This window comes from Dendrobates tinctorius, unplaced genomic scaffold (assembly GCF_039654945.1).
Source record: "Dendrobates tinctorius isolate UK_male_01 unplaced genomic scaffold, ASM3965494v1 ptg000224l, whole genome shotgun sequence".
In the NCBI taxonomy this organism is placed as follows: Eukaryota; Metazoa; Chordata; class Amphibia; order Anura; family Dendrobatidae; genus Dendrobates; species Dendrobates tinctorius.
Genome location: NW_027361891.1, coordinates 736,828 through 750,620, shown reverse-complemented (window position 1 = coordinate 750,620; position 13,793 = coordinate 736,828). Strand labels below are relative to the sequence as shown.

Genomic DNA, 13,793 nt, shown 5'->3' with positions numbered 1-13,793 from the left:
AGGAACTTTCGCGGCTCTGGTCGCTAGTTCGTCTCTGTTTCTTCTGCTGGCCACTCGCCTGTTTCTGCGGGTGCTCCTGCGCCTCGTCCTGCTGGACTAAGGGGGCTTCCGACGTATCCATTGCTGGGGCCTTCAGAAGCACCCCAGCGGCGTCCCCATCTGCCTTATATGGCCTCCTGTCCGGGTCAGCAGGCATCCTGCCCTAGCACCACCCACCCGGCTTTGCGTTCCCTCCCCCATGCTCCGGCCCCCCTTGCCTTCGCCGGGTCGCCGCGCGACCCCCGGACCGGCATGCACCCGCGGCGCGCGCCGGAGGCCGCCGGCACCCGACTTCCGGTATCGGCGCTATCGCTCCGCCCCTTCCGCCGCGTCACTTCCGCCGCTCACAGAGCCCTGCGGGAGCGCGCGCGAAGGAGCCGCGCAGCCCTGCCCGGAGTGCCAGCACCCCCCGCGCCCGCCGCCATGAGCCCGGCCAGGGGACAGCACCGACCTGGAGGACCGGGCCTGGGGAAGCGCACCGGGGCATACATACCAGGTGCTGACTTTGGAGACGGCATCCACCGGACCCCTGCTCCACCTGCTTCGTCCACTGCCGTGGTGACCTACCCGGCCCCACCGTGGCGCTTCCAGGGACCCCGCACTGACCGAGGTAGGAGACCCCCTCGCTACCTGGGTCGGTCAGCCGGCCTGGGTATTCAATGATGATTCCATGACGGACGATCTGTAGAGAGTCCTGTCCTCTAGGAACAGGAAACCAACTGATGCGTGGGAGAGGTGCCACCCTTTTTGTATCTGTAGGTTTCCTGTTCCTAAAGGGCGGATCCCCTCTCTCAGGTGGTGCTGTCATGGACGACCGAATAAACGACCATTACCACCTTTGTGCGGTCCTCGCGGATCTTCCTGAGTACCGCCGGTATGAGCGCCAGTGGTGGGAACGCGTAAGAGAGGGGTTCTTCCCAGGCCTGGCTCAGGGCATTTAAGCCTTCCGGGTGGTCTACCGGGTTCAGGGAGTAGAATCTGGAGACCTTTGAGTTCTTTCGGCTTGCGAACAGGTCCCCCAACACTGACACAGTTGACAGAAAATCTCCTTGTTCAGTTCCCACTCTGTCAGGCAGACCTGCTGTCTGCTTAGGTAGTCCGCTACCACGCTCTGGGAACCTTGTAGGTGGATTGCCGTTACTGAGAGGACTGTTCCTTCTGCCCAGGCGAATATTCTTCCTGCTAGGGCTTGGAGTGGTCGGTGCCTGGGGCCTCAATGGGGCTTCAGGAATAACACTGCTGTTATGTTGTCGGATAATATTCGGACATGTCGATTCTTCAGGACCGACCGGTTCCGCCGCAGGGCCTCCAAGACCGCATAGAGTGGATCTGCTTCTGATGTCTGCTGGCCATCTTCCCTGGAAGATCTTCCCTTCTACATGGGCTCCCCATCCCCACGTACTGGCGTCCGTGGTGACTACCACGTATGGAGAGATTGTCCATAGTACGCCCACCTGGAGGTTCCTGGGCTGTGTCCACCACCATAGTGACTTTTTCACCAGTCCTGGTAGCCTTATGGGTCTGTCGAGTGAAGCCTGACTCCTGTCCCATCTTGCGAGGATCTCCCTTTGTAATGGTCTCGAAAGGAACTGGGCCCATCTGACGCACGGAATGCAAGCAGTTATTAGGCCCAGAACCTACATTGCCCCTCTTATGGAGGAGCGATGCTTCAAAAGGTCTCCGACTCTGTCCCGAATAGTCTTCTGCTTTTCTTTTGGTAGCAGGGATATCCTGTCCCCTGAGTCTAGGAGAACTCCGAGGAAGACCTTTCTGGACTCTGATATGAAGTCTGACTTCTGCCAGTTGATCACCCAGCCGAGGAACTCCATCACTGTAATTGCTCGGTTTCTGTCTCGAATGAGCGCTTCTTCGGATCCTGCAACAGGAGGAAATCGTCTAAGTATGGTATGATCACGATACCCTGACCTCTCAGGCAGGCCACTACCTCCGCTACCAGCCTTGTGAAGATTCGGGGGGCCGAAGCCAGCCCGAATGGAAGGCATGGAACTGGAAGTGGCAGGTCCGAGTTGGTAATTTGACCGCGAATCTTAACAGACTCTGGGATGAATTTCTGCACCAGCATAGAAGAGGGTTCTTCACGGTAAGAGCAGTGAGGCTCTGGAATTCTCTTCCTGAGGAAGTGGTGATGGCCAACTCACTGAATGAATTTAAGAAAGGAATGGATGCTTTTCTTGTGAGTAACAGTATAGAAGGTTAAGAATAACATATTATAGGTAGATGGTTGACCCACCTTAGGGGAAGGAATTTTTTTCCCTATGGAGAAAATTGGCTTCTACTCTGTGGGTTTTTTGCCTTCCCCAGGATCAACAATGCAGAACAGCTGCACTAAAAATAGGCTGAACTAGATGGACATAAGGTCTTCCTTCAGCCTTCAAAACTATGTTACTATGAAGGATGGATAGGGACCTGATAGTATGCACTCTTCAGGTCGAGGGTCCACATGACCGCGTCCCTGTCTATTAGATGTATTGGGGACCGAATTGATTCCATCCGGAACGTCTTGTATCTGACCCAGGTATTTAGAGGTTTTAAGTTTATAATAGTTCGGGCCTCGCCGGATGGTTTTGCAATGGAGAACAGGGAGGAGTAGTGTCCCTTTCTGTCAGAGGAACTGGTACTATAACCTCTGAACTGATCATTTCCTGTGGGTCCGTCCACATGGCAGAGTCCGCCGGGACTACGGTGGGGGCAATATATCTGTCGGGGGGAGGGGAGTAAAGCTCTATGCTGTAACCCTCCGCAACTGTTCTGAGGACCCACTGGTTGTGGGTAACTCTGGCCCAATTCACTGCGAAGTAGCGAAGTCTCCCCCCGATACCTATGGCGTCATTGCCTTCTAGCTCTGGAGGTTGACGCAAAAAGGGAGCTTTTGCTTCTTCCACCCTGGCTGTGGGAGCTCCTATAGGAGCCTCTGTTGGACCTGGCTCCTAAAGTCGGCCTGTCTCCTAGAGAAGGGGCCTCTCCGAAAGGACTGAGGCCACTTAGGTTTTTCTTCTGGGAACCCTTTATTCTTGTCGGACACTAGCTCTAAAATGTTATCAAGGGCAGGACCGAAGACTCTTAGGCCTGAGAAGGGAATGGAGCATAACTTCGCCTTAGAAGCGTTATCCCCCGACCAAGATTTAAGCCAGGCCGCTCTCCGAGCTGCATTAGACAGGGAGCTGTTCCTGGCTGCGAACCTTATGGATTCGGCTGACGTGTTCGACAGGAACGCCGTGGCCGAATTCATGAGTGGAAGAGATGCCAGGATCTCGGATCAAGGGGTCTTGTTGGTTAGGTGTTCCTCCAACTGCCCTATCCACAGAAACATAAATAGACCTTGTCACCGAGGTGGCTGCTATGTTAGCCCTAATGAAGGCCGCCGAAGTCTCCCATGTCCTTTTTAATAGAACGTCCGCCTTCCTGTCCATCGGGTCCCAGAGACTTGAGTCCTTGAATGGGATGGCGGTTTTCTTGGTAACCTTGGCTACTGGAACATCGATTTTGGGGACTTCCTCCCATGCTCGTGTTTTCTCGGGGTCAAAAGGCAGACGACTTTTAAAGTTCCAGGATAGTACAAGTCGACGTTCTGCCTCTTTCCACTCCTCATGGACCATTGTCTTGATGTGTTCACTTACGGGGAACACCGTCGGTCTCCAGGCCACCAGACCTCCGAACATCAAGTCCTGTCTGGATTGCGGTTTAGGAACTTCCTCGATCTTCATAGTGTTCCTGACCGCCTGGACTAACTCGTCAGTGTCCTCCAGCCTGAACAGGAATTTCCTGCCTGGATCCTGTCTGTCCACCAGGATCTCTCCCTTCCTCCTCCGGATCCGAGTCCCGGAAGTCTGACTCCTCGATAGAGCTTGCTTCGGAAACTGGGTCTGCCTTCCACCTCGGATGCTTGCGGCTCGGGCCTGGACTGGGGGACTGCTGCCGTGTGAGGCTGGCTCTGGAGGCTTGGACTTCCTCCCATATCAAGGATCTCATCTCAGAGAGGAGGGATGGCTGTTCGTCTCTTATGACCCTTGATGTGCAGGGTCCACAGAGGGTTTTGCCATGGGTGCCTGGCAGCTTTACCCTGCATACAGGGCATCGGACCGACTTGGAAGTGGCTTTGGCAGGGTCCTTAGTCACTGACGGGGGGTGCTGCTGGGGTTCCCTTATCCTAACATAAGATGGGGTAGCCATGTCAGTCGTCCTGGGCTGCGGGGATGGGTGGGGGAGGGTGGTCTGCGCCAGGCGCACTTACCCCTCCATTCGCCGGAGCCTCTGCATCCATCCTGCAGCGATCTGCGCTTCCAGAGAGACGGTGAGCCCCTGGAGCGCGTGCTGCGATTCAAATCCAGCGTGTGACATCACTGACAGTGACACGCGTGCTCTCGCGATAGAGTCCGGGAGGAAGCGGCAGGACCCGGCCTAGCCCCACCCACGCCTCTGATGGCGCTCTCCTCGTGACACCAGTGCCTGCCATGGCGGCCACCGCCTGGAGCCTCCCACCAGGAGCGGCTCCCTCCAGGAGCGTTGTCCTGCTCCCGGCCTTTGGGTCAGAGGGACTCCCCACTGGGAAGTTTCAGGCCAGCTGTCTTGACAGGGGGAAGGTTTGAACTGGCCGCCCGATCCCCCTGGACCCTCCGGTAAGCTTCTGCAGCTCCTCTCACGTGTCCCTTCATGCAGGGCCGGGAAAAACACTGCGGGAAATGGGGTGGGTGGGGACCTTTTAACCTCTCGTGAGCATTCCTGTCCCTGTAAGGAGGAGGAGGACGTCCTCCATTGTGCTGTCAGGTGGACGTCCTGGCAAAAAAAATGCCCAGTGTGAACTTAGCCTTAAAGTGCATTAAATGTCTGTCAATCAGTAGCTGATAAAGGAAAAGCTACTTCCTAAAAAGATCTAGCTAGTTTCACATCTGCATCTTTGTGTGCAACGCATCGTGCGCAAGTAGAAACGCATGCAAAAACGCACATGCGTTTGTGTTTTTATGCGCATGCGTTTTAACCAGTTTCTCTTTCTAGCCATGTTTACTCTAAAACGTGTTACTCTTAAAATTAATGTGTTATGACGCATTCCATGCGCAAGCAAACGCATGCGTACTGACGCCTTTGGATGTACCCAAAAATGCAACAGGTTGCGTATGGTGAAAACGCAGACGAACGCATGCAAACGCAAGACCATGGGTACGCCATGTTAAACATAGGTACGCATGACGCATGCGCACGATGTGCTGTGCAAAAAAACGCTAATGTGAAACCAGCCTAAGGGGTAAGGTTTCATTCCTAAAAAGGGACGTACATGAAAATGTGAGCAGTGCCTGTGCACAGCGGGATATTAACCCCTTCACTACCAAGGGTGGTTTGCACGTTAACTCCCGGGCCAATTTTTACAATTCTGGCCCCTGTCCCTTTATGAGGTAATAACTCTGGAACGCTTCCATGGATCCCGGTGATTCTGACACTGTTTTCTCGTGACATATTGTACTTCATGTTAGTGGTAAAATTTCATATAAACTTGCATTTATTTGTGAAAAAAATGGAAATTTGGCGAACATTTCGCAATTTTTCAACTTTGCATTTTTATGCTCTTAAATCACAGAGATAAAAAAACTTGATAACATTTCCCACATGTTTACTTTACATCAGCACAATTTGGGAACCAAAATTTTTTTTGTTAGGAAGTTATAAGGGTTAAAAGTTTACCAGCGATTTCTCATTTTTACAACACCATTTTATTTTTACGGACCACATCACATTTGAAGTCACTTTGAGGGGTCTATATGAGAGAAAATACCCAAAAGTGACACCATGCTAAAAACTACACCCCTCAAGGTGCTCAAAACCACATTCAAGAAATTTATTAACCCTTCAGGTGCTTCACAGGTATTTTTTGAATGTTTAAAAAAAAAAAAAAATGAACATTTAACTTTTTTTCACAAAAAAAATTACTTCAGGTTCAATTTTTTTATTTTACCAAGGGTAACAGGAGAAATTGGACTGCAAAAGTTATTGTGCAGTTTGTCCAGAGTACGCTGATACCTGATATTTGGGGGGAACCACTGTTTGGGCGCATGAGCTCGGAAGGGAAGGAGCGCCGTTTGACTTTTTCACTGCAAAATTGGCTGGAATTCAGATTGGACACCATGCCACGTTTGGAGAGCCCCTGATGTGCCTAAACAGTGGAAACCCCCCACAAGTGACCCCATTTTGGAAACTAGCCCCCCCAAGGAACTTATCGAGATATGTGGTGGGCACTTTGAACCCCCAAGGGCTTCACAGAAGTTTATAACGTACAGTCGTACAATTAAAAAAAATCATTTTTTCCACAAAAATGATCTTTTCACCCCCAATTTTTATTTTCACAAGAGTAACAGGCCCCCAAAAGTTATTGTGCAATTTGTCCGGAGTACGCTGATAACCCATATAAGGGGGTAAACCACTATTTGTGCACATGGCAGAGCTCGGAAGGGAAGCAGCGCCATTTAACTTTTTTGGCTGGAATTGAGATAGGACGCCATGTCGCATTTGGAAAGCCCCTGATGTGCCAAAACAGTGGAAATCCCCCAATTCTAACTCCAAACCTAGTTCTGACCCTAGCCCTAACCCTAATGGGAAAATGGAAATAAATAAAAAAAAAATTATTTTATTATTTTTCCCTAACTAAGGGGGTGATAACGGGGGGCGGGGGGGGTTTGATTTACTATTTATGGCGGGTTTTTATTTTTGGCAGCTGTTATACGCTAAAAGGCGTTTTTATTGTAAAAAGTTTATGCATCACCACATATTGAGAGCTATAATTTTTCCATATTTTGACCCACCAAGTCATGTGAGGTCTTATTTTTTGCGGGACGAGTTGACGTTTTTATTGGTACCATTTTCGGGCACGTGACATTTTTTGATCGCTTTTTATTCTGATTTTTGGGACGCAGAATGAACAAAAACCAGTGTTTCATGAATTTCTTTTGGGGGGTGCGTTTACACCGTTCCGCGTGCGGTAAAATTGATAAAGCCCTTTTATTCTTCGGGTCAGTACGGTTACAGCGATACCTCATTTATGTCATTTTTTTATGTTGTGGCGCTTTTTATACAATGAAAACAATTTTATATAAAAAATAATTATTTTTGCATCGCTTTATTCTGCGAGCTATAACTTATTTTTTTGCTGATGACGCTGTGTTGTGGCTCGTTTTTTGCGGGACAAGATGACGTTTTCAGCGGTACCTTGGATATTTATATGCGTCTTTTTGATCGTGCGTTATTGCACTTTGTTCGGCAGTATGATAAATCATTTTTTGCTTCGTTTTTTATTTTTATTTTTTAAGGGGTTCGCTAAAGTGGTTAACTAATGGGACAGTTTTATAGGGTGGGTCATTACGGACACGGCAATACCAAATGTGTACTTTTATTGTTTTTTTATTTTCAAAAAATGAATTTAATGAATTTTTTTTTTTAATTATTTTTACACTTTTTTTTTTTACTTTATTATAATGTCCCATGGGGGACATCGTTGATCTGTCACATCACAGATCGCTGTGACAGATCAGCGATCTGTCACAGGCACTGCTGCAGGCTTCCTCATGCCTGCGTCTGCGGGCAGTGAGGAAGCCAGCTCCCTGCAGGCCCCCGAAGGTCCCCGTCGCCATATTGGATCCAGGGGCCTGCAGCGGCGCTGCACATCGCGCTGCTGTGGGGGTCGCAGGGAAGCATGGAGGGAGCCCCCTCCCTGCCAATGCTTCCTTTAATCCCCGATACACCGCGATCATGTTTGATCGGTGTGCAAGGGGTTAACGTGTCGGGGCGGTCCGTGACCTCCCCTGACACATTGTGCCGGGTGTCAGCTGTGATAATCAGCTGACACCTGGCTGTGATCAGCGGCGCTCCCCCAGTGAGCGCCGCTGATCGCATTAGACGTACTATTCCGTCCTTGGGACTTAGGTCCCAGGTCACATGGATGGAATAGTACGTCCAATGTAGGAAAGGGGTTAAGTGACAGCCCAAAATAAAAGTCCACTTTTGCAGATAAAATAAAAATCAGGTATTGTATATTACAAAATAGCCTGGCTTGCATTTGTTTCAGAAGCTCATTTATGTGAGAAATGACATGTACACAACATTTTACAGTACCAGCAAAGTGAATTAGATTTCTGAAATCTCATGCACGTTTGCTTATTTTTTATTTGCGGATTTGAACACTGAAAACATTTTTTTTCATATTTTCAACATGTCAATTCTTTCAGCATTTTTCACCCATTCAAATGAATAGAAAAAGACAACTAAAAAAAAAAAGTCAAAACATGTGCCGCAAACACTCAAGGTGTGCACAGAGTCTAATCATGTGCATGTTATACAACACATGTAAGACGTAAACTTGTAACCTAACGTTCCGCAACTGTGCGCGAATGCACAACCACGGAATGTACTGGAATAAAGACATGAGGAAGGAGACTTGCTGAAATATTTGTCATTTCTGTTCTCAGTAATAAAAAATACAGTAGAAATATTTTCTTTATGAAACCTCACAGCAAACTTTCTTTGAGAGTAAATACAAAGCAACTTTGATCAGTTTTATTTTGTAGTTCCAGACAGAAGTCATTGATGACATGGAAAGCTAACAAGAAATTACGCTTTGTAAAAAGGGAAAGTTTTTACAGTAAAAGGAAAAATAAAAATAAAATCCTTAAAAAGAATTTACACATTTTTTAACTCCGGCTCCCCTGTTTCAATGTATTCTCATGGGATATTATATACATACACTTTGTGGTAGAATACATTGGATTTTACCACGCTAGTCCTTTTGGGATTTTAGATTTTCCTTTTTTCCCACGTTGAGTCTTCAGCTTCTTTCTTTGCCTTGGGTGCATCCATACGGGGTACTGCCCGTGCTCATCTCGGAGAGTTTTCTTGTTTCGTTTTACATCTGTTTCCATCTTCGAAGTTTCACCTAAATGTGTGCCATAAAGAGTGGACAGCATGGACAAGAGAAAAAAAAAAATGGCTTAGTCACACCCGACAAAATATTTTAAATCATTGTCAAAATTACGATATTGTTTTCTTTATAACAACCTCCTGCTTTTATAATAGGATTTTTCTACTTAAACCCAAAATAAATATTAAAGGGCTTGTCACTGTGTGACTGCAGACTTGTGAACCCTGAGCGCTGTGCGGTTTCTCCACAGTCAGCGCTGGTCACGTGACTGCAAGCACGCAATTTGCATACTCCGGCCAAAATCCGGCTAATCCATTTCTGGCCTTGCGCAATAAACTCGCATTGAGCACGCCGGGAAATCTAATCGGATTCTGACCAAGAGTATGCATATCGTATACTCGTAGTCACGGGACTGCTGCCCCCACCACTGACTGTGGAGAAACCTCAACGCTCCACGTGCGTGCGGTGAGGATTCATAAGTCTGCAGTCACAAAGAGGGACAACAACTTTTGGAATGTTAACTATTGTCAGAGAAAACAGCATCGGTAAGTCACTGGTTTTATCAATGCTGTATACACATATATGCCCTATAGAGAAAATATATATACCACTATAGTCACTGTATGGTGGTATTATTCAGTCACCACTCTATATGATGGGATTATGTGGTTATGGTATGGCAGGATTGGCTTCTTATAGAACAGTATTCATTTAACATTGGTCTTAGTACATTGGTTTTTGTTAATGATGAGTATGGTGGTATTTGGTCTCCATGTGGTGGTATTATGTGTATACCTCCTATAGCAGTTTCATAGGCCATAGTGGTCTTAGCCTTACTGAACAAAATGCAGTATGCCATGTGCACACAGTGCAGATCCTCCCGCGGATTTTTCCGCGCGGATTTTACGAAATCCGCAGGTCAAATGACCTGCAGTTTTCCTGCGGATTTCTTCCCTTTTGTTTGCAGTTTTACTGCGGTTTTTGTGCGGTTTTCCACCTGCGTTTTTGTAGAATGGAGCAGGTGGAAAACTGCAGCAAAACCGCACAAAAGAAGTGACATGCACTTCTTTTAAATCCGCAGCAATTCCGCACTGATTTTTCTGCACAGCTTTTTTTTTTCCATTGATTTCCATTGTACTGTAAATCACAGTGCGGATCTGCAACGTTTCTGCGCAGATAAATCCGCTGTGGATCCGCAGCAAATCTGCATCGTGTGCACATAGCCTAAAGGTATGGAGATAATATTGGTTACTTGTATAGAGGTGTTATTTTGTAACATAGTAACATAGTTATTAAGGTTGAAGGAAGACTAAGTCCATCTAGTTCAACCCATATCCTATCCTAACTTGCCCTAACATGTTGATCCAGAGGAAGGCAAAAAAAAAAAAACCCATGTGGCAAACAGTAAGCTTCACATTGGGGAAAAAAATTCCTTCCTGACTCCACATACGGCAATCAGACTAGCTCCCTGGATCAACGCAATATTAAGGAAACTAGTGTATATACCCTGTAATATTATACTTTTCAAGAAAGGCATCCAGTCCCTAACTAAAATTTTATTAGGGAATCACTCATTACAACATCATATGGCAGAGAGTTCCATAGTCTCACTGCTCTTACAGTAAAGAATCCGCATCTGTGTATGCTTAAACCTTCTTTCCTACAAACGTAAAGGATGCCCCCTTGTCCCCGTCACAGGTCTAAGAGTAAAAAGATCATTAGAAAGGTCTTTGTATTGTCCCCGCATATATTTATACATTGTAATAAGATCATCCCTAAGCCTTCGATTTTCAAAACTAAATAACCCCAAGTGTAATAACCTGTCTTGGTATTGCAGACCCCCCAGTTCCCTAATAACCTTGGTCGCTCTTCTCTGCACCCGCTCCAGTTTAGATATGTCTTTCTTATACACCGGAGACCAGAACTGTACACAGTATTCTAAGTGTGGGCGCACTAGTGACTTATATAGAGGTAAAATTATGTTCTCCTCATGAGCATCTATGCTTCTTTTAATGCATCCCCTTATTTTATTTGCTTTTGCAGCAGCTGCTTGACACTGGCCACTAAATGTGAGTTTGTCGTCCACCCATACACCCAAGTCTTTTTCAGTGACAGTTTTGCCCAGTGTTTTACAATTAAGCACATAATTATACATCTTGTTCGTTCTACCCATGTGCATGACCTTACATTTATCCCCATTAAAACTCATTTGCCATTTATCAGCCCAAGCTTCTAGTTTACATAAATCCTCCTGTAATATAAAATTGTCCTCCTCTGTATTGATTACCCTGCAGAGTTTAGTGTCATCTGCAAATATTGAAATTCTACGCTCTATGCCCCCTACAAGGTCATTAATAAATATGTTAAAAAGAAGCGGGCCCAAAACTGGCCCCTGTGGTAACCCACTGCTAACTGTCACCCAGTCCGAGTGTGCTCCATTAATAACCACCCTTTGTTTCCTATCCCTGAGCCAGCTCTTAACCCACCTACACATATTTTCCCCTATCCCCATTGTTCTCATTTTATGTATCAATCTTTTGTGTGGCACCTTATCAAAAGCTTTTGAAAAGTCAATGTACACCACGTCCACTGGATTTCCTTGGTCCAGTCCTGAACTTACCTCTTCATTCACAGTCCCTTGTAAACCCATGTTGATATTGGGTCATGAGGTTATTCTTCTCCAGATACTCCAGTATAGTATCTCTTAGAAAACCTTCCACGATTTTACCCACAGTTGAGGTTAAACTTACTGGCTTATAATTTCCAAGTTCAATTTTTGTCCCCTTTTTCAATATCGGCACCACATTTGCTATACGCCAGTCCTGTGGTACAGACCCTGTTATTATGAAATGAAATATTGGTCTATGACTGTGCTTAATTCCTGCAGTACTCTGGGATGTATCCCATCCGGGCCCGGGGATTTGTCAATTTTAGTGACTATCATTATATAGACAGAATTATCTTATAGCATTGTTGTCTTGGAAGTCCAAGTTTAGATTACTTTTTGTGGGGAAGGAAGGACATCCTTATAGATCAAAGCAACACGCTGGTGGTAGTGTTGTTGCGGGCATCATGTCTTTGTAACAGGTCACCCATTCATGGTGCATTAATTAGGAGAAAAGAGGCTGCGCTTAGTAGTTTTAATGGTAAGAAATGTGGTTCATGGGGTGTTATTTTTCCCATCAGAAAGGACAGAATCTGCATTTGAAGCAGATGTGAACATAGCCTTACATTGTAATCAAAACATCTTGCCTTTTGTGGTAAGAAGCAAAATCAGTTTTTCTTTTGACTTCTTTTGTTAAAGCCCCATAAAAGCTAATTGGTACTCCACATTATAATATGCTTTGTGGTACTTCCCTAACTAGAAAAGACATGACTAAAGATGATGCTGTGTTAGTTTTGCAATATACAACCCAGTACAATGCCCAGAAAATGTCAGATGAAATTCTCCAGAGGGGCAGGAGAATCAGTGCGCACACAGCATGCCCGGGACCCACACAGGAAAATAAATCTGTCTTCGGTGGAGATGAAAACTGATACCATAAAAACAAAAGTCTTAAGTAGACACAATGGAGTGTGTGCCAGGATCCCCCACCTCCTCCCGCCTGTACACAATCATGTGGATTCAGTTAAAAAACAAAAGAAAACAAAAGATTCCTTGCTGAAAAGGAAATGTATTACAGATCTGGTACCATACCTTTACAGTCTGATCACACCAGTTGACCCGGACCATTAAAATGTTTTACAACTGTGCCAATATTCACATAATTTCTCTTTAACCCCCTCTACACACTTCAGATACTTGGATACTAAATTAAGGTATTTGGCTTAAAAAGGATCCATCATGAGAAAACATAAGAAAAAAAATGTTATAGAATTTTATTGGGATGCAAAATTTTCAGGGCCTCCTTGAATCTCCAACCAGGCTCCACCCTAGTCACGCCTCCACCTCTTGAACCTTCCACAGTCCCACCAACCTCTCTTGTAAAAACTCCACTTCTGCACCATGTCCTGAGGACGCACGGGCAGTTACTGAGTCGGCAGAATCCTGCTGCTGGGGCCTGCTGAGCAGAGGAGAGGGGGCTCACTGCGGGACCCCTCTGCTCATCGGGCTCCATTTGCCAGTAAGGGCAGTAACGCCCTGATGGTGGCCCTGACACTCCCACCACTCATTAGCAGCTTTCTTCCTATACACAGTGTACACAGAAAGCTATCAAACAAAAAGTGGGGTTATACAGAGCTTAGCATTCAGAAACTGCAGCAGACAAAAACGTATCAAAACAGCAGCAAGTAGAACAGTAACTGATACATCACTGGAAGCTAGGTCTCTATCCCTATAGCATGCTGCTCTGGTCCATGGGATAACTTACTGATCACTGAGGGGGTTCGACCCGGTTATTCTGAGAACAAGATCTCAAGAACGGCGCTCTGCAGAGCTCAATCGTTAATGTAGAAGAGGTGCCCATGTTCAACCGCCGCTCCATTCATAACTTGAACTACCCAAATTCAAAATGTAAAAAAATTAAAACTTTACTGAACACAAAAATATATCAAATACAAATTAAAATATGGGGAAAAAGAATTTGCACAAAGAATATAATGGTAATTAATCTCATATGCAATTTGACATTACAGCACATACAAAGAAGGCTGATTCCATCATTAGGACATACTTTGTGGGTAAAGACAGCATGTTTGTGCTCCATTCCCACCAGAGGAAACAGCAGCCCCAGCATCACTTATGAGTTGCTCCTGTCCCAGCGTCTCCTACGTGATGTACATGCTCCAGCCCAGGCGTCTCCTATGTGAAGTATATGCTCCAGTGTCTCCTATGACA

At 46.2% G+C, this 13,793-nt stretch overlaps 1 protein-coding gene across 2 annotated transcripts in view; it reads right to left on the bottom strand.

Annotated features, from left to right (window-relative positions):
* Positions 1-8,573: 8,573 nt before the first annotated feature.
* LLPH (LLP homolog, long-term synaptic facilitation factor) overlaps positions 8,574-13,793 on the bottom strand; it is a 37,041-nt gene continuing 31,821 nt past the window's right edge. For both annotated transcript variants that reach the window (XM_073555443.1, XM_073555444.1), the window contains exon 3: positions 8,574-8,971. In XM_073555443.1, the coding sequence (XP_073411544.1) occupies positions 8,808-8,971 (164 nt within the window). In that variant the 3' untranslated portion in view covers positions 8,574-8,807. The remainder of the gene's footprint in view (positions 8,972-13,793) is intronic.